The 19467-nt window shown below is 38.3% G+C and overlaps 1 protein-coding gene across 1 annotated transcript in view; it reads left to right on the forward strand.

Annotated features, from left to right (window-relative positions):
- The window catches only part of LOC107294448 (contactin-associated protein-like 2), a gene marked incomplete at its 3' end in the record, with an annotated part of 224190 nt that overhangs the window by 165769 nt on the left and 38954 nt on the right, over nt 1-19467 (forward strand). Inside the window, exons 6-8 of the mRNA XM_015823679.1 lie at nt 11534-11779; nt 12307-12440; nt 15020-15113. Coding sequence (XP_015679165.1) covers nt 11534-11779; nt 12307-12440; nt 15020-15113 — 474 coding nt within the window. The remainder of the gene's footprint in view (nt 1-11533; nt 11780-12306; nt 12441-15019; nt 15114-19467) is intronic.

A 19467-nucleotide genomic window follows, 5' to 3' on the forward strand; every position in this document is an offset into this window, starting at 1 on the left:
CATTTTGTCCCCCATTTGTTTGAGGATGATGACTAGATGACCCTGAACTGAACCCAAAAAGTCCAAAAAGTCTTTCCAGAACTTAGAGGTGAATTGAACACTCCCATCCGATATTATATGTTTTAGGGCCCCATGGAGGCGATAGACATGTTACACAAACAGCTTAGCCAAAGTCTTTGCAGTTGGGATCTTCTGATATGGGATAAAGTGGGCTTGTTTAGAAAACAAGTCGGTGATCACCCAAATGACAGTGTTTCCTGCGCTTTCAGGCAGCTCAACTATAAAATTCATAGAGATCTCTCTCCAGGGTGCTGAAGGACTCATTATCAGCTGCAGGAGGCCAGGCATTTTTCCCTGCCTACATTTAGCAGCAGCACAAGTAGGGCAGCTAGCCACATAACTGTCAATGTCCTTTTTCAAGGAAGCCCATCAAAATTGCCCTTTGAGCAGGTGGAGAGTCTTTATGAACAGAAAGTGTCTGGCCATCTTGGAATCATGACAGGCCTGCATGATTCTCAGTCTCTGATTTGCAGGTACATACAACTTCCTTCCAACCCAAGCTAACCCATCTTGCACTGAAGAGAGATTTTTATGACTGTTGAACACTCATCTATCTCCAAGGTCTTCCTGAACTCCACGATCACCACATTGTCTAAGGGAGGGGTTTTTTTTTGTCTGCCCTCTTGTCATATTTGGGGCGACCAATTGCTGTGGTGAAAGTAGAGGTTTAACCACCTCTGCCTTTACACTATTATATTGTGGCATTTGTGACAAAGTGTCTGCTAGGACGTTCTTCCCTCCAGGCATGTAATGGAAGGAGAAATTAAAATGATGGAAATGCTGGGCCCAGCATACTTGTTTAGGAGACCACCTCCTGGGGGTTTCAAAGTTTCCAGGTTCTTATGATCAGTCCAAATCTGGACAGGAACTGTGCTTCCTTCTAAGAAATGCCTCCAGATTAAAATGGCCCATGTGTGCTTCTTTTTCCCAAGCAGCCCACCATTGTTCAGTCTCCGACAACTTTTTAGATGTGTAAGTGCAGGGCTATAACTGGCCCTGCTGATTTTTCTACAGTAACACCACTCCCACTGCCACATCACTAGCATCTGCCTGAATCATAAATGGCCTTTCTAGGTCTGGGTGTTTCAGTACCGGTTCTGTAGAAAAAAGTCTCTTAAGATTCTCAAATGCTGCTTGACACTCAGCAGTCCATTTTAATGGCCGGCCAGGCTTTGGTTTACTCCATCTCTTAGTTTTTATTAAGTTTGTGACAGGGAGTGGAATCTGAGCAAATGTGGGGATAAATTGCCTGTAAAAGTTAACAAACCCCAGAAAGCTCTGCAGTTGCTTTCTGGTGCAGGGAGGAATCCATTCCATGACAGCCCGCACCTTTTCTGGTTCCATCTCTACCCCCTCATGAGAAACGTGATAGCCCAGAGGGTCAATTCTGTCCTTATGGAATTCACATTTTGAAAGCTTAGTGTACAGCTTAGCAGCTCGGAGTTTTTCCAAGACTGCCCAGATCAATTTCACATGTTTTGCCTTAGTCTTGATGTAGATCAGGATGCCACCCAAATACACCAGAACCCCCTTATACAGGTGCTCATGGAGGACCTCATTGATCAGTTGCATAAATACAGTACAGGCTCCCTGTAGCCCAAAAGGGAGCACCCTGAACTGGAAGCAACCTAAAGGCAATTGAAAGCAGTCTTCCATTTGTCTCCCTCTTTAATCCTAATGTGATAATAGGCTTTTCACAGGTCTAGTTTAGAAAAAAATCTCCCTTTCACCAGGTGGGCTAAGATGTCCCTCATGAGAGGCAAGGGGTACACATTTTCCATTGATACCGTGTTCAAACATCTATAATCCATGCAAAGGTGAAGAGACCCATCCTTTTTTTCCCTGCATAGGACAGGAGCTGCCCCCTAGGATCTGGCAGTCTGGATGAAACCCCAGGCTAAGTTCTTGTCAACGAACCTGTGGAGCTCATCTAATTCCCTAGGGGTCATCGAATACAGCTTGGGCTTTGACAACTTAGCCCAGAGGACGATCTCAATAGGTGCGGGCCATAGGTTGGTGAGGGGGGAGCTCAGCTGATCTCTTCTCACTGAAAACCTCAGCTAGGTCTCGGTACTCTTTCGGGATGCTCTGAAGCTCATGCTCACTCAGCGTGGAGGCAGATTCCTGCTTTGGACCCACCATCTCATCTCCAAGCAATCCCGGGGGAGGCGCCCTCCTCCTGGGCAACCTTAGCTGGCCTTCTCTCCAGTCAATTAGGGGGTGTCCATTTCTTTAACCAAGTTAGCCTCAGTACCAGGAGCCATTCCATGCTGGGAGCCACAATGAATGCTAAAGTCTCTGAGTGGTTTCCCATGGTTAGTCCCAGGGGCTCGGTTACAAAACTGGCCAGGATGCCTCTGGCTATGGACCCATCAAGCTGGCAAAATGTGATGGGGTCTTGAGTTTTTTTAGGGGAGACTCCAACTTCCCAACTAAGTTGGGACTTATTAAGCATCATGTGCAACCCGAATCCAGCAGAGCAGTTAGGGCTATTTTCCTGCCCATAACCAGGACTGTCAGTTCTATGGGCATGGTTATGGGGTCAGTCGGCCCACTTACCAATGGATCATTCCCAACTCATCGTCCGGTAGAGTTGGAGCTCTACCCACTGCTTTTGGGGTTCGGGGAAGCTCCATGACCCCCAAAGACTTCAAGACAGTATCTTTCAAGAGCTGGGTAGATTTGCTGCTCAGTTTCCACCCAGAGGTGCAATCTGACTTTCTGACAGAGGTCTTGCTATGGCAGTCCATGGCACAATGCCCTTCCTTGCCGCACTTGAAGCAGGTGGTAAAACACGGTTGGGTTGCAGAGGCTCTGCCGGATTCTCCCTTTCTCTTGGGCTGGCTTCATCTCCCTTGTTTTACTGGACAGTACAGGTTCTGAGTCTGATCGATTTCCATTTCTTCAGCCAGGAGACACCATTTGTAGAGATGAGCAGGTGCCCCATGCACCACACAGGCATTGTACAAGTCATCATTCAGCCCGTCCTGGAAACAGCTTATCAGGATATCTTCGGGCCAGTTCAGGCGACAAGCAAAATCTCAAAATTCCTCTGTATATTCAGCTACCAGACAATGCCCCTGCTTTACGGTCTTGATCCAATCCCTGGCTTTTCAGTCTGCTAGGCAATCTTCAAAATGACATCTCAGTGCGGTCATGAAACAATTAAAATTCCAAAGTGTTGCAGTTGTACCGGGTGATCATCCACCAGGCAGCAGTTCCTTCCAGAGCTAGGGTGATGACCCGGATGTGGGCAGCGGCGTTGGGCAGAGACCTCCCATACACTTGCATGTAGGTAAGGACGTGTTCCTTGGGGGAGTCCTCTCTCTGGGGGTCATGGGGTCTGAGCTCTCTGGGGGGGTTGCTCACTGTCGCACAGCTGGAGTTGTCTCCACCTTCTCTGTGGCACCTGTGGCCCCCGCTTCCATCTCCGCTATCACTACTTCACCTTCTCCGCTCCCAGTCTCCTTGGTTAACTCTTTCCCCTTCTCTGGGCAGCTCAAGGACTTGACTTTTAGGTCCTCAAAAGTTTCCACCATGTAATGCATGACTCGCTTCAGGATCACTTCCATTGGGTCCGACTGCAGTCCAGATCTTTCTCATCAGACAGCAGTCCCGTCTTTTTCTTGCGAGTCCTTTTTCCCCCTCCTTGGGTGAGGGTCACTTTCTGGGATCTTTCCTTCCAGTCCTCTTTTCTCCCAACCCCAAGTGATCATCTCGGTCTTGAGGTTTCTTCTAGGGCAGTGGCTTCCTCCACCCAGGTAGAGGTGCCTTTTCTGGGATAAATCCAAATGGCTGCCTCACTGCAATCTTCAGTTCCAATGTCTCCCATTTCGCTACCATGCAGAGACATGCTGTGCACGGTCCCCCTTGGTAGGGCAGATGCCTCTCTGGGTTGGGCTTTACTGCAGACCTTGCTTTATGTAAGGACCTGCCTCAACTAGATCACCCAAAAAAACAGAACTCTTGAAACAGGCATTGTCTCAAAAGAAACTTTTTATTGAGTTACTGATGGCAAGAGAGATTTGGCTCACAAAGGATTACATCAAAAAGGCATTTTACAACTCCCCACCCACCTAAATGTGTCAATTCCACCCAATCCACAGGTGCCACCATGTTATGAGAAGCTGGAGATTCAGCGGGCTTCTCAGGTCTCTCTTGGTTTCGTTTCCCAACGGTCCCAGGCTCCGTTGTCTGGAGATAAGGCAGATATTTTTCAGGTCGCATTCCTTTCACCCAGAGGGAGGACATCTCATATAAAGCAGAGCAAAGCAAATAACAATTCCCCTGCAAGCTCCCTCACCCCATAGTATGGCAAGCCCTGAAAATACATAGGCAAAAGCAAGAGAGGGAAAAGAGGAAGGGGTTAAGCCAGATACATTTGAAGGGCTCTGACAATACTTCTTTTCTAAGGATACTTGATGATACCTCTTTTCTAGGTACATTTGATGATGTCTTTTTTCTAGGTGTCTGCATGCTGTATTTCACAGGGATGCTATGAAATTGACTCCAGTGGGGCTGCACTGGAGTGGACTGGATTAGACAGTAGCAGGGGCATTGTTTTTGGTTGCTGTTTTTTTTTTCTATGACTTACATATTTCCATCTGTCTTCGTCTAAAGATTCATATATTCATATATTCATGTATATATTCATGTATTTCTTTTAGAAGTTGTTTGTTGCTTATTATGTTCAGTTTGGATATAATCTTCTTGCTCAGTTTGGAGTTTCTCATTTTGTAGGTTTAATTTCAGAGTGATTAGAATTGCTTCTAGATCCTTTACTTTTTCTTCCAGTAATTCAACTAGTTTACTTTTGGTACATATGTAGCTTGAATCTTCCATGGGCATCTATATACATGGAACATATTTTACAAATCACAATAGTGTCAGTTTCTGTTTTCATGACTATGTTTGTTTTGTTACTGGGATGGGGCTGCTTAACAAAGGAAGGGTTGCTTTTTCCCCACAAAGAGTGTTGAATTCTCAGGCTACTTTTTAGGAAATGCTTTGTTCTTAGCTCTCAACTTTATGCTTTGAAGATTTTCTTTTTAGGAAATCTCTTTTTAGGAGATACTTTGCTCTTAGCCCTCAATTTCCTGCCTTGATTTTTAAAAAAATGTTCCTATCTTCCCTGCTTCCTCCCTACCTTCTTCTGTTCCATATTTGTCCTGTGGGAAGAATCCAGAGAAAGAAATATTTGAGGAAATATTTAAAAAGGCAGAATATATTCCTCAAAGGAATAATGGAGAAGATCTTAAAAAAGACAGAAACCAGCCCCCAGAAATCAGCCAGCAGAGGCCAGCTTTTAGAAATGCAAATTCAATTATCCTTTCAGAAAGGTTTGCACCTTCCAGCTAGAAACTGAAGAAATTAAGAAGACAAAGACCCCTAAAATCTACATATTCCCACCCAAGTTCTAAGGACAGGAAACATAATAGGATTAACCCACCAATACCAAAAGGACACACTCAGACTCAGGTCAAAGTACATTACACAGGAAATACAAAGCCTCAAACAGGAACAGGAAACAACCTCAAGAGCCCCAGAAGGTATTTAAAAAACCCACCACTCCTGCTACATGTGGTCAGTTTTCCCTGAGCCATCTTTCTGTCTGGCTCTTCTCTTCAATAAACTACAACCTTCTTTCTAAAGCAGTCTCCATTTTGCTTATTCCCAACTTGGACTGGACCCAGGTGAAGATTTTTCCTTCAACAGTCCCTTTCTTCCCTGCCTTGCCTCTCCTCCTTATTGCTTGCCACTGCCACTGCCACTGCCAAGGTCCTAGTCCCTCCCTGCCTTCTTGCTCTTGCCTGCCTGAGTATTTGGGACTGATGGATTGCTGGGTCCTCAGTGTGTCTCTGGCTGTGATGTTCTGTTGCCTTTGGGCGAACTGGCCCTTTGCTCCGCCACTGCCCTCACTGCCCCTGATCGCCTACCTCCTGCCACAATGGTCTACTCCCTCCAGGCATGCTGATCCTTCAAACTGCCATCACCCTCGCTGCCCTTGATTGCCTGCTTCCAGCCACCACACTGCTGGTCTGCCATGCCTCCTATAGATGCGCTGCCTCCAACTGCTGGCTCCCAGCCACACTGCTCCCAGCCTCCAGTCTTCCATGCTCTACAGTCCACCTTAACCCACCAGTTTGCTGCACTGCCTCCAGCCGCCTCTTTTCTCAGCTATCAGTTTGCTGACCTCAGCTGCCCCTTTTCCTGTGTTGGGCTACTTAACTGGGCTCCTGGGCTAGGTCTTTTGTTCTCCTATAGCCTCCGGGCAGCCTCAGTCTCAAGCTGCCAGGCTGGATCTCTGGATAGCTGGAAGTGCTGAGCGGGATGCTTGGGTCAGGCTGGGCTGGATGGAAATTGGTGGGTTCCTCTAAGGTAGGAAGCCACCAGCCATGCAGCTGATCACTTCCTGTGCTGCTGCTTTGCTGATATTTTCTTCCTCCCCCCCCCAAACTTCTTATTTTCCCTTTTCTGTCTACCTTTTCTATTTTCCTGAGTTTTATTCCTCCTCTCCATCTGCTGAGATGGTGGTTTCAGATAACAGAGAGACAAGTCACTAAATTAAGTTCCTTCTTGTCTTGTCTCCCTGTGATCTGAAACCACCATCTCTGCTGCCGTCATCTTAGTTATTTAAGCTTTTTATTTATTAAATAGATAAAAACAAAAACAAATTAAAATATTAAAAATATTTAAAATTTTAAAATATGTAAAAAATAAGCTATTTATTTCTTTAATTGTTGAAATGGATTAATGCAACTAAACAATGAAGCTTATATAAAGCTATTGCTGAGAAAAGCAATATCTTTGCAATCAATTTTCTCTGGATGGGGTGGCAATTCCCCAGATAGATCCAGTTCGCAATGGGGGTTCATCTAGACTTGAAACTCCTGCTTAAGGGGCAAGTGGCAGTTGCAGCTAGAAGAATCTTTGCACAACTTTGTGTTGTGCACCAGTTGCTGCCTTTCCTGGATCAGGATTCCCTGCACTCAGCTGTTCAGTCCCTAGTCATCTCATGGTTGGACTAATGTAATGCGCTCTACTTGGGGCTACCCTTGAAGAGTTTTCAGAGGCTACAACCTGTGCGGAGTGTGGCAGCATGGACAGTTTTGGGTGCCTCAAGAATGGCCCCTGTAACACCACTGCTCTGTGAGTTGCGTTGATTGCCGGTCTACTTCTGGGTGAAATTCAAGGTGTTGTGATCACCTTTAAAGCCCTTCATGGCATGGGTCAAGGTTATTTGAAGAATTGTCTCAGTCCCCTGGGATTGGCTCATCCCATTCATGCTGGCAGAGGTGGCATACTGCAGGTCTCATCAGCCCAATTATTCCAGCTGCAACATCCCATCTTTTCCCATTCTGTCCCTGCCCTCCCGTGTCCTTGATCTCTGGTTTTAATTTATTCAGGTATTAATGTAGATATATTTTTATATCTGTAAGCTGCTCAGAGTTACTTTATGGTAAAATGGGTGACCAACAAATTTTATAAAAAGAGAGAGATGACATATAGATAGATAGATAGATATGATTGCAGTTTTTGGTCCCTATACAGAAAAATAAATGTTTAATTTCCATTGAAATAAATAACATTTTATTTCACCTGGATTATTTCCTTAATCCCTTCCTATAATTTGATTCAGAAGAATTCTTTAGTTGATGTATATAATGAGAGCAATTAAGCTTTACTGAATTTGTTGAAAATGGAACATCCAATGCATTTAGTTAAGAATGCAACTAAATTGTGTAACCAAAAAGAAACAAAAGATATATTGGCAGCAAATCAAATTCATCAAAAACTTCACAGATCAGGGGTTTTTTCCTGTCTCCCCATCCCTGCTCTTATTCTCTCTCTCTCTCTCTCTCTCTCTCTCACACACACACACACACACACACACACACACACACACCACACACACACACAGCAAAATCCAAGAAAATGGTCGCTTAACTGCAGGTAGTCCTCGAAGTACAACAATTTGTTTAGTGACCGAAGTTACAATGTCGCTGAAAAAAGTGACTGTTTTTCACACTTATGATTGTTGCAATACCTTCAAGGTCATTTCATTAAAATTCAGATGCTTGGCAACTGACTCATATTTATGATAGTTGCAATGTCTTGGGATCATGTAATCACCTTTTGTGACCGTCTGACAAGTGAAGTCAATGGGGAAACCAGATTCTATTAATAACCCTGTAACTAACTTAACAACTGCAGTGATTTACTTAACAACTGTGCAAGAAAGATCATAAAATGGGGCAAAATTCACTTAAAACTGTCTCACTTAGTAACAGAAATTGTGGGTTCCATTATGGTTGTAAGTTGAAGACTATCTGTATTTTCTTTAAGCAATGAGTTCCACAAAGGAGAGAAGGCTGTTCAGGATACAAAATAAAGCTCAATTATTTCTTCTACATCTTTTGTGAATTAGAGTGTGCTCTTGAATTCAGCAGTGGCTGAACTTGTAGAATTACAAGATCTGTTTGCAAGTTATTTCTTCTAACATTTTTGTTTGTTTGTTTTTCTGCCATTTTGTTGTTTTTTGAATCATGAATTCAGAAACCTAGATCAAAATTCTGTAACTCAGGCCTGTGAACCATGGGAGCATTCTCTGAATCGTTGTCAGTTATATACTCCATCTACATAGAATCACTTTTTTTTCACATTCTCATACTCTCCAAAAATCTAGAATAAGATCTCAAGGTTTTCTAGTGAGATCATGTGCCAGACTTACCTCCTTCTTTTTCGCCACTTATACATCCCAAAGAAAGTTTCAGTGTCTTCCCTTTCTCCCAAAGAAAGAATCTTGACATGTAGAAGATGACATGGACATAGCATGTGGATTGACCTAGTATTTGGAACCTCTTCTCCTTCTTCCTCCTTTCCCTTCTCTCTCTTGCTCACTCGCGCTCTCGCTCTCCTTGTTATATAGCCACTTCTATCCTAATCTCTTTTTAGTAAACTTGAGTGATCTTGTATCCTGTATCTCTTCAGAAGCCAGGACTGCTCAATTCTCACTTTGCTTACTAGTTATCTTTCTTCTCTTCCTTCTCTCCAGCTTCCACACAAGCTACACCAGATTCTAGTTCTTTTCAACTTTCCTCATTCTTTGTGAAACCCCTTATTTGTTTAGTAACCTTAATTAAAAAACATATTTTAACTGTTGAGATGGCTGGAAATACAAACTGTGATTGATCCTTTATTACTTAAAAAACTATATGATTTTTTGAGGCTGCTTAGCAGCTTCAAAAGCTGCCGCAGTTATTCCTGCCCATCCTGAAAAGTAAATGTGGTTAGAAGTTACTCATAAAGTCTTTTCCTTTTCATTGGTTTGTATAAAGATAAATGCAGCCTATGATGATCATAAGAGTTTCTTGGGAAAAGACAGGGAGATTCTAGAATGCAGATGTTTTTTCTATAATATTTCAACATTATCTTATACTTTATTAATTTTTAATATATAAAAGCAATCACATTATTAATAGATTATGTAGTTTCAAGATAGATAATTAAATATTTTTGGCAATCCTAACTAATCCTATGGTCTTCAGGGAGACAAATATCTTTGCTCTGAATTTAGGGCAATCCTTGAGGTCTACTTATAAACCTATGGATATTGAATGTATTAAGAAAATGCCTGTACAATCAATACCAAGTTGGTAATCTGAGAAGTTTGATGTTGGGGGCAGAATGCCATTGAAACATAAAGTAAGATTGGGTTTGGCTCATGTTTGATAGTACCCTCTTGTAAATAAAACTTTAATTTTTAATAAAGTAGCCAAATTAGATATTGCAAGAAAGAAAGAAAGAATGTGATTGCTTTCTATTTGAATAGTTTGAATAATTTTTATTGTTTCTGCTGTAGAATGATAGCTATAAATTCACCACAGAGAGATTTTGTAAGGTCCTGCCTCAGCTATCCTCTCAGGAAAGCATGACTCTTGAAACAGGCATTGTTTCAAAAAGGATCTTTTACTGAGTGAAAGTGATTGCAGAGAAGAAAGGTGGAATCTGAAGTTCCCACACAAAAGTGTTAAACTAAAAGTCCCATTTTTCTAGTCCCATCCCCAATGCCCCAATCCACTAGCGTGAAGATGTTTTGAGAACTTCAAGCTGAAAAGGTGATAACCGGCTGTTCTCTGGTGCTTCTTCCTTGGTAGCTGGCAGGAATTAAAACAGATAGCTCTGAGAGTTTTCCTCCCTCCCTAATTCCCATGCAGATACATCAAAGTGAAAGTAGAAAGAATGCAGGAACATCCTCAGTCCACAATAGTATGTGTTCCCCCTCCCCTTTGGAATGGCAACATTTCGTTAGGGACCTGACAACTCTGAAAATTGATTTGGTTGTTTTACCAGATCTCACCAGAGATACTTCTAACATATTTTTTTTCTGAAATAGAATAAAACATAAAAACATGCTAGAATTCTGAAGTCCCTTAAAATGTGTATACTGCTCCTTTTACATTATCTTTACTCAGTGCTTTTTTTCTAAAAAAAAAAAAAAAAAAAGGTACCGGAACTCACACACATCATACAACCCGCCTTGCCTACCCTACAAGATTCCATCCCAAAAAGGTGCTGGAACTCTGTTCTGGGCATTCTATGAGAAAAAAAGCCCTGTCTTTATTTAGCATTTATCCTCCCATTTTTAACATTACCCTTTTCAACCTTACTAAAACATAGCCGAATGATTTCAATGATTGATAAGCAGAGGGTATAGTAACCTTTGTAAAGCCAACTGGAGCCTTTAGGAAAGCATCAGGCTTGGGCTCAGACTCAAAGCAAGGGCTCAACTGTAGGTACTTGCCTAATATTTAACTTTAAAATATTAGAATTTCATCTCATTCTTTGAGGTAACACTTTTTTTTTAAGTACCCGGAATTTTCATTCATACTTTGGCTAGATGCCTGAAACCTGGAAGAAGCCTGGATCGTTAGAACAGGGGTGTCAAACTCGCAATGTCATTTGACGTGTCACGATGTATCGTGACTTTTTTTCCATTGCTGGCAATGGGTGGGCGCAATTTCACTATGATGCATCTGGCCTGAGGGGCCGGCAGTTTGACACTCCTGTTTTAGAATCTCTAAAAGAGACTGAAGGCCACCGCTAACTTTATATTTTTGCATTATGCATCTATTGGTAGATAAATTTAAAAATATACAAATTGAAAGTCATTCAGGAAGTGTGAACATTATAATCCCAGCCACATAAAACATGGAGATGCTAATTTATTTTAACAAAATGGGGACCTTTTTAATGTCTGTTTACTCACCAAGATATTAAGCCAGGATATAATCTGCAGGTAAAATGGTTTATGATGAGAGGAAAGAAAAGAGAAATATACCAATCCATTGTAATATAATGTATGAAGCTGTGAATCACATTTGCCCATGTCTTTAAAAACAGCACCTATATCATATGCTTATCAAAACATGTCATTTTTTATCTTAGTATTCTCTGTTTCTTCTTCCACCAGATGTTGGAGCCTTTTTTGAAGAAGGAATGTGGCTCCAGTATAATTTTTCATCTGTAGGAAATAATATGAAGGATTCAGGGAGCAGAACTCTCTTGAGCTCCAAAGAATCAGAGAACTTTGTATCAGATCTCAGTCTCAATAAAGAAGAAATCAGTTTTAGCTTCAGCACTAGCAAAGCTCCTTGTATCCTGCTGTACATCAGTGCTTATTCTCAGGACTACATGGCAGTGCTAGTGAATCCAGCTGGTAAATAATTTGTCCTTTTTTTCCTGCCATTTTACCTCTCCAGTATACTGCAAAAAAATTGATGGTACTTAAAAGTGATATTTGAGAGCATGTTTTGTATATAGGACAAGAAGAAGCCAGGAGAGACCCATAGTTACCCTTTATTTACTGCTGAATTCTCACACAGTTGTCTCTGTGGGATGTAAACTATCTCTTGGATTTCAACTCATTATAACAACCAGCGGTGATAGTACAATGTCAATCTTGCTTGATTTCAGAAGCTAAGAAGGATTGGCCCTGCTAATCAGAGGCGAAACAACTTTCCAGGACTATTGAAAAATTCTAGAAATTTTAGACCGTACAAGTGGTACTACAAGGCAACCAAAACCCTGCATGAATGCAATCACCAGGAGTTCAGCATGCTTTAGGTTAACTTTACATAATATTCTATAATGTGAAGGGTATAAAAAATTAAAAGTAGGATTTTTAATGGAATAATCTAAGAATGAAATAAAAATAACTCAATTATTTATTACTTCATTCTGTAGGAAGTTTACAGGTTCGATACAAACTTGGAGATGCTAAAGAACCATACAACATCAATGTAGATCACAGGAATATGTCAAATGGGCAGCCACACAGTGTGAATATCACGCGGACAGGAAAAGACATAATTCTCCAGGTAAATGCATAGCAATAACTTTATAAAGGATGAAGCTGAATAATAACATCACTGCTAAGTATTAAATATCCTGGGAAAATGCAAATTTACAGACTAAATGGAGACAAAATGTGGAGAAATTTTAAGTAATATATGAATGAATTATATATGAAACATTTATTCCATCTTTAAAATAGAGGATAAACATTGATCAATGGATTTTTATTACTTATTTCCTATCATTTTTTTCAAGCAAGAAAGAATTTGGCTTATGTTTATAATTGCATCACAGTACAATTGAATATCAAAGAAGGAATGAAAGTTGTGATTTATTTATTTTACAGGCTTGGAAAAGGTTAAAATTTTAATTTTTATCATTATATACCATTATTTTTTAAAAAAAGCCTTAATATTTGAAAATGAAAATTATGTAGAGCTTCAGAGCAATTGTTTCATTTTGCTTTATTTTATGTGAACCTAGCCTCTCTCCTTCCTAGTCTATTTCATGTTTTCTAAAGCTAAATGTGATTATTCTGTGTCCCTTGTCAGATTTTATTTAAAAGAAATATTATATTTATTATTCAATTATTCATTAGATTTAAATCCCACCTTTCCTACAGAAATATTACTGTGATACAGAATCATAATGTGCATAAACACTACCATAGTACTGAATTTTGAGTTTACAACTTTTTATAGTATAGCATATATTTAGACATTCTTGCCAAAGAAATTTCTAAATATATTTTATATTTTATTTTATATTCATTATGTTCACAGATATTTTTACAGATTTTTTTCTAGATCATTTTTCTTTTTTAAAAAAAGTTGTTAAATGCAACATCTTTTAAAATCTCAAACTACAATTAAATTTGCTTATTTATTTATTAACCATTTTATATCACTCAGAAGACTCTGAATGGTGTACAATAAAATTATAAATGACAACTATGCTATTACATGTCTCTGCAAGTAACACATCCATATTGTATTTTTTAATTGTTAGTCATGCCCTTAAGTTTATTGAAAAAACTATACCAAAAATGGGTGTAGTGCAAATCTTTCTCTTTTATTGATTTACTCCTTGACAGCCACGAGATGGCATCATATCACAACTTCCAAAAAGATTCCTGCCAGCATAACAATAACTTCTATATTTCCAGGCCAATCAATCATGCTTTGAGTGCATTTTCCCAGAACTGCTGAGTCTGTCAGCCATTTCATATGGAGACAGTAGGGGAGGGGTTGGAACTGTTGAGCCTGTGAGATCTATGATATGCATATTAATCGTCCATATACACATTAATAATGACTGTATTTATTTCCTTGGGAAAAGATATCCACATTCCTGTAATAGTGGAAAACAATAATATTCACAGGGATATTCCTGTAAATCCAATGGACAAATTTGCTTGCAATATCACCGCAGTACACCGTAATAAACCAACTCTGATAAGTCTGTATAAAAATAAATGTTTTTTTTTTATGATATTGACCATGTGATAACTTTTCTTTAAAAATCAGATTGGGTTACTAAAGGTTAATACTGTAGTGTATTTCTGTCAAAGGATAACAACACAGCTCCCATGCACTGAATTTTTAACTTTGTATTTTAAAGTTTTCTAGCCAAGGTAATAATTTACATTCAACTTTCTTCTTTATTTGTGGCATTAACCAATTTCAGCATTTGGCCAAGAATATCTAAATACTTTCGTATAATTATATAAGCAAACTAAAAGGTCAGTTTAAACATCAGAAGATTGCATTTATAACAATATACCAAAATTTATTGGGCTGTGAAATTTATACTCTTTTCTCTACATCCCTATTTCTAGCTCCTCTTAAACCCTAATATCAATTTATATTAAAGTGAAAAATATTTAAACAACTTTTAAATCTAAATTCAATAGATTTTATGTATTTCTATGTTTCAAATAATAGAAATATCAGAGTATCCCAAAATAAATATGAGGTGTTTTTTATTTTGTAATAAAGAAATCCAAATTCAACAAATCAAATTTGTTGAAAACAAAAAACTGAAAATGAATTTTAAACCTAGAATGCTGTCTTTTTTCTCTTACTCTCAATTCAATCTTAGCAAAATTTGATATCAAATTTACCATTTGGATCTGTGTCAAATCTGAATAAATTTCTTTTTGCAATCTTCCAAAAATATAATGAGAGATTAAATAAATGTCTCTCACTTCAGCTTCTCACTTAATGGATAAATAGAAATTATTGTGTGTCTTATAGATGGACAACTGTGTTAATCTATGGTGGCAGCTTATGAAAGTGTATGCCTTTTAATAAAATATATTAGTCAGTAAAGGTGCTAGTAGCCTCCTGATTGTTGTGATTTTATGTGACCAAGTGAATTTGAGGTGGAGTGGGATTGTATGGATACCATATTTAGGAAGCACCTTTTCAAATAGCCTGATCTTGATTCTCTAAGTATGACAACGGTGGTAAACTGCTTATCAGGGATGAAACAAGAACATCTGAAAGCAAAGTAATGTATATCATCAGGGAAGATCCATTTCAGTAATTTTATTAGCCTGCAATCTTCAAAGTTTGACATCTTTGTTTTCATGTTTCTCTAGCTGGACCTTTATCCCCCAGTAAGCTACACCATACCAGGACCTTCGAGCCTTCAGTTCAGCTCACTGAAGTCACTCTTTCTAGGAAAAGTCATAGGTAAAAATCTCTTTCAGAAATTGTTTATGTTTATATGGATACTAGCTTTAATTAGTACATTATTCAACTCTTTTTAATTGTAAGTTATCCAGAGTTTAGAGTTAAACTCCAGTTTACAAAATAAATAAAACATACATACAATGCCAGTTGCTTCTCTGATATACAGTAAGTCCCATATATGATCAGATTTAAAAAAAAATAATCAATGATTTCAGTTTTTATTATTTTCATCCTTCACTCTTCAAAAGGCCTGCTCTGTTAAAGTAATTGTGATATAAAAATGGAAGTCAGATTTAATTTTTTAGCAAATCTGAAGAGCAAGAACTAGCTTACTCCCTAGGAAAGAACAGCCCTTAACTCCATAGGTGTTAGAGAAAAGGTACTTTCACTAGAGATGCTGAGTGCAGCTCGAGTGAGGCAAGCTCTGAAGAAAAACTGTGCAAAAATCATATATTGAAAGCAATTCCCTATGTCCAAAACCCTGCCCCCAGTGAGAGTAGTCCAATCAGGCTATGTTCCAATGTTTTGGGAACCTGGTGCCTCAGGCACCATTGTAAATTCCTTTCCCAGGGCTGGGGTCGGTTTGGCACCTCTGGTTCCTGTTCCTCCCCAAATTCCCACAGCATTCTTTCATGCCTCCAGCACTCTTCCCCTCCCATATGCCCCTCCCCCTTGGTTATAGCAGTTGCTAGTGAGCTTCAAGGAAAGCAAAGATAGTCATCTGACAGATAAAAAATATAAATAAATTATTAAATCAGCTCCTATCATTAAGCCACAGAAACTGACAATGAATCACTTCAGTATTTTCCGAACCCTGCTGCAGGGCAGGAGAAATAAAAAATAGCGGCCATTACTTTTTCTCCATTCTTTAATGGGCAAGTAGGGGCAAACATATTTTTCTACTGCAAATCTATTGAAGCAGGGGCTGGAAGGCAAAGTTCAACAATGTGTACAGAGGAGGAGGAGGATTTTTAGGATTTTTAGGATTTTGACATTTTTTTAGCAAATTAAAATTTATCTTAAAGTTCTGAATGATTTGTGGTATACAAAGCTCCTTTTTTGATAACACTAAAACAAGTGACCCATGTACAGATAGTCCTCAACTGACAACACTTCAGAGAGAGAGAGAGAGAGAGAGACAGAGAGACAGAGAGAGAGGTCTTCTGGCTTGAAATTGTAAAATTTTGGTGATGATGGTAGTAGTGGTAGTGGTTGTGTTAATGGTAGTGGTGGTGGTGCTAGTGCCAACCTTAGCCAAGTTTGATTTTGTGTAAGTTTGTACAACAATAATAATCAAAACAATAGTTTTGAAATATATTTCATAGATGTACTTCATCTATGAAATTGTTGGGAAGCTGGTATTGAAAGTCATAAATGGCAACCATGTGTCTGGGGAACACTGCATAATTAAGAATGATTATAAGTGACAATTGCATGACTGCAGGGATGCTGTGACACCCACAATTACATGAATCCATTGTAAGTAACCAACCATAGTAAGTAACCAACCAGACTCAGCATGTAGTCCTTAGTGGAACTACATGGAGGGAAGCATGCAGTGGGTTACCTCAAGGATATGTCCAAATATCCACTGCAAAAAAATTGAAATGGAGGCTGACAATCTTTTTTTATATATATAGATATTTTATTCATTTTTAACTATAACAATTTCCAATGCCTGGTGTACAGCGTGTTGTCTTGGTTTATGTTTTAACAAGAAAAAAGGACAGTAATAATTAATTAACAGTCAATAATGATTAAATTTGATAATTTCATAATTATTACATTAATTAATAATGCATTTCTTTGATCTTCCCTTCTCCCATTTGTATTTTCCTTCTTCAACCTTGGCCAAAATATAATTCTTAATGTTTTCAATATATAAATGATTAGGTATAGGCATTTTTTATATTTATACAAATAATAATAATCTCTATATATAACATTTTTTCAGCTTATATTATCCTTATAACCATTATCTCATTAGTTCAGCATACATCCTATTTTTATATTTTTTATTCACTTAGATTCCCTTATATTCAATCCAATTCTTATCAGTCATAATTTCTTCATATTAGTCATCTCACTGTCTAAATTTTCCCATTTAGGTACATCATCCCAATATTTTATGTCATACATTATAAAAATACTATACTTTTTATCTGTCTTATAATATCTAGATATAACATCCTTTTTAATCAGTTTATATTTTACTTATATATTAATAAAAGTTACATCAACCTACAATTTTAACATTTAATATATTATAAAACATACTATATTACTTAAATCTCATTATCCTTCTTGTTATAAGGCCCCTTTATGTTCAAACTTCTCTGTTCTTTTAGCCATATTCAAACAAATGTTTATTCACATAATAGTCCATCTAGTAGGGCGAGTCAAATCTCTTGTATCTGTCTCTGATAATCTTCTTTTGCCAAGTAATTTTGCAAATTGATGTAATCCGCTTACCCAATAGTTCCTGTATTTTTACAAATGTTGTTGGGAATACAAAAGATGAAGTAAGTAAGATAAATTCTTTCTGTCCCCCAAACTTTAATAATTCTCCTAATAATTCCATTTTTCTTGTTGTATCAGAACCTTGTAGATTTTTTCCTGTTTATGTCAAATTGTAATTTTTTTCCTTTGTTATTTCATCAATTTGATCATATTCTTCCAATTTGTAATCTGCTGTCTGATTTGTTTGTTCCTTTGTTGTTATTTCCTGGGTATTTTTTAATTGTAGATTTAGATTGGAAATATGCTTATTTAAATCCTCAAAGCTGTTTCAAATTTCATCATGGTTTGAATCTATTGTCATTTGTATTTGTCCTAACATTACATATATTTCCTCTGGGAAAGTATTTATCTTGCCTTGAAGTATTGCTTCTGGAGGCCCTTGATTTTCCAGGCTAAGTCCTTCAGGAGAAAATATTGAATGTGGCATCCTGTCATTTTTTGATATGTATGTGATATCCATGTTGTCTCCCCCCCTTCAAATAATCTTTCATCAATGTTTTAATTCAAAAGTCAATTTATCAGTCAGTCAAAATTACAGATTCAGTATATTAAGCCACATTAAATCCTGCAAATTCTCCTCTAAAAGATTAGCCAAAAAGCCAAAGGTTTTTTTTTTACATAAACAGTTCTTAAGTTTAAGCAACAGTCCAGGTGTTGTTGTTGTTGTTCTTTCAAACACTTTTTAATCTTATAGCTGGCTCTTCCTTTGTTCCCAACTGTCTTCAAGGTTATTTGCAATTCAAAGAAACAACTTTTTCTTTGTTTCTGGGCATTTTGCCAATTTCTGAGTCCTTACTATTCTATTCTTTGATTCTCCATTAGGTGTCAGCAGTTATTTCTTTTTTCAGTTTTTCTTTCTATCAAAAAGTTATTTTTTTACTATATATTTTTATAATTCCATCAGAAATTTTTTAGGGTATAATCTTGACAGTTTTTTAGTTCCTAGATTTGTCCAAACTGAAATATTTTAAATCAAATTTTAGTATATCTCTTTCAACCCTTTATGTTAATTTGCCACTTCTGTCTATAAGGAAATGGGGATATAATCCCCTCCCTTCACTTCTGGAGGTTTTCTTGCTTTGGGGATCTTTTCAAGGATTTAAATATTAGATAGAAGAAAGAAGATCAGTACTCTCACCAATTCCAAGCACGCTGTTCACCGATGTTTAAGTCTGGGACTTCGGCTGCAAGCAGCTTGGGCTAGACGCTGATCTCACACTAGCCTTTCTCCTGTCGGGTTCAGAGGGCTTTCCCCGGATCAAACAAAGCGATTGCCGTCTTATCGTCTTTCTTATGAACACTTGTATCTCCTCATTTTGATTTATAATAGCAGACTGTTCCTGGAAGAATCTATGCTGTCATGATAATTCATAATTGACTTAGGCCAATGTGTGAAATGTGGGTTTCCTGGGGAAATAAAAATTCATACTGTATCTTAGTAATTTCCTATTGTCCTTCAGCCAAATGCTTTTTTCCAGTTGTCACAGTTCTATCAGAGAAATTAATTCTATATCTAAATTAATGTTGTATATAAGGTGTTGAAATAACAGTTTTGCATAAGAGAAGAATTAATCAACCAGCAGTATTTTAAACTAATAAAATGTGGGATTTAGAGAGTCCTAGAGGTTCAAATCCTTATCTGTTCTGGAACTCACTGAATGATTTGGGGCCAGTCATCCTCTCTTAACTCACAGGGCTGTTGAGGATAAAGCACTATAAGTACTGCCTTGAACCTTTGGGAAAAAGATGAACAATAGTCAATTCTACATAGTAGATTTTTTTTTTACTTTGGGGTTATACTGTATCTTAATGTCATGGTAGCAGCTTTGTGTAT

Source organism: Protobothrops mucrosquamatus, unplaced genomic scaffold, assembly GCF_001527695.2.
Source record: "Protobothrops mucrosquamatus isolate PMUCROS unplaced genomic scaffold, P.Mucros_1.0 scaffold1946, whole genome shotgun sequence".
In the NCBI taxonomy this organism is placed as follows: Eukaryota; Metazoa; Chordata; class Lepidosauria; order Squamata; family Viperidae; genus Protobothrops; species Protobothrops mucrosquamatus.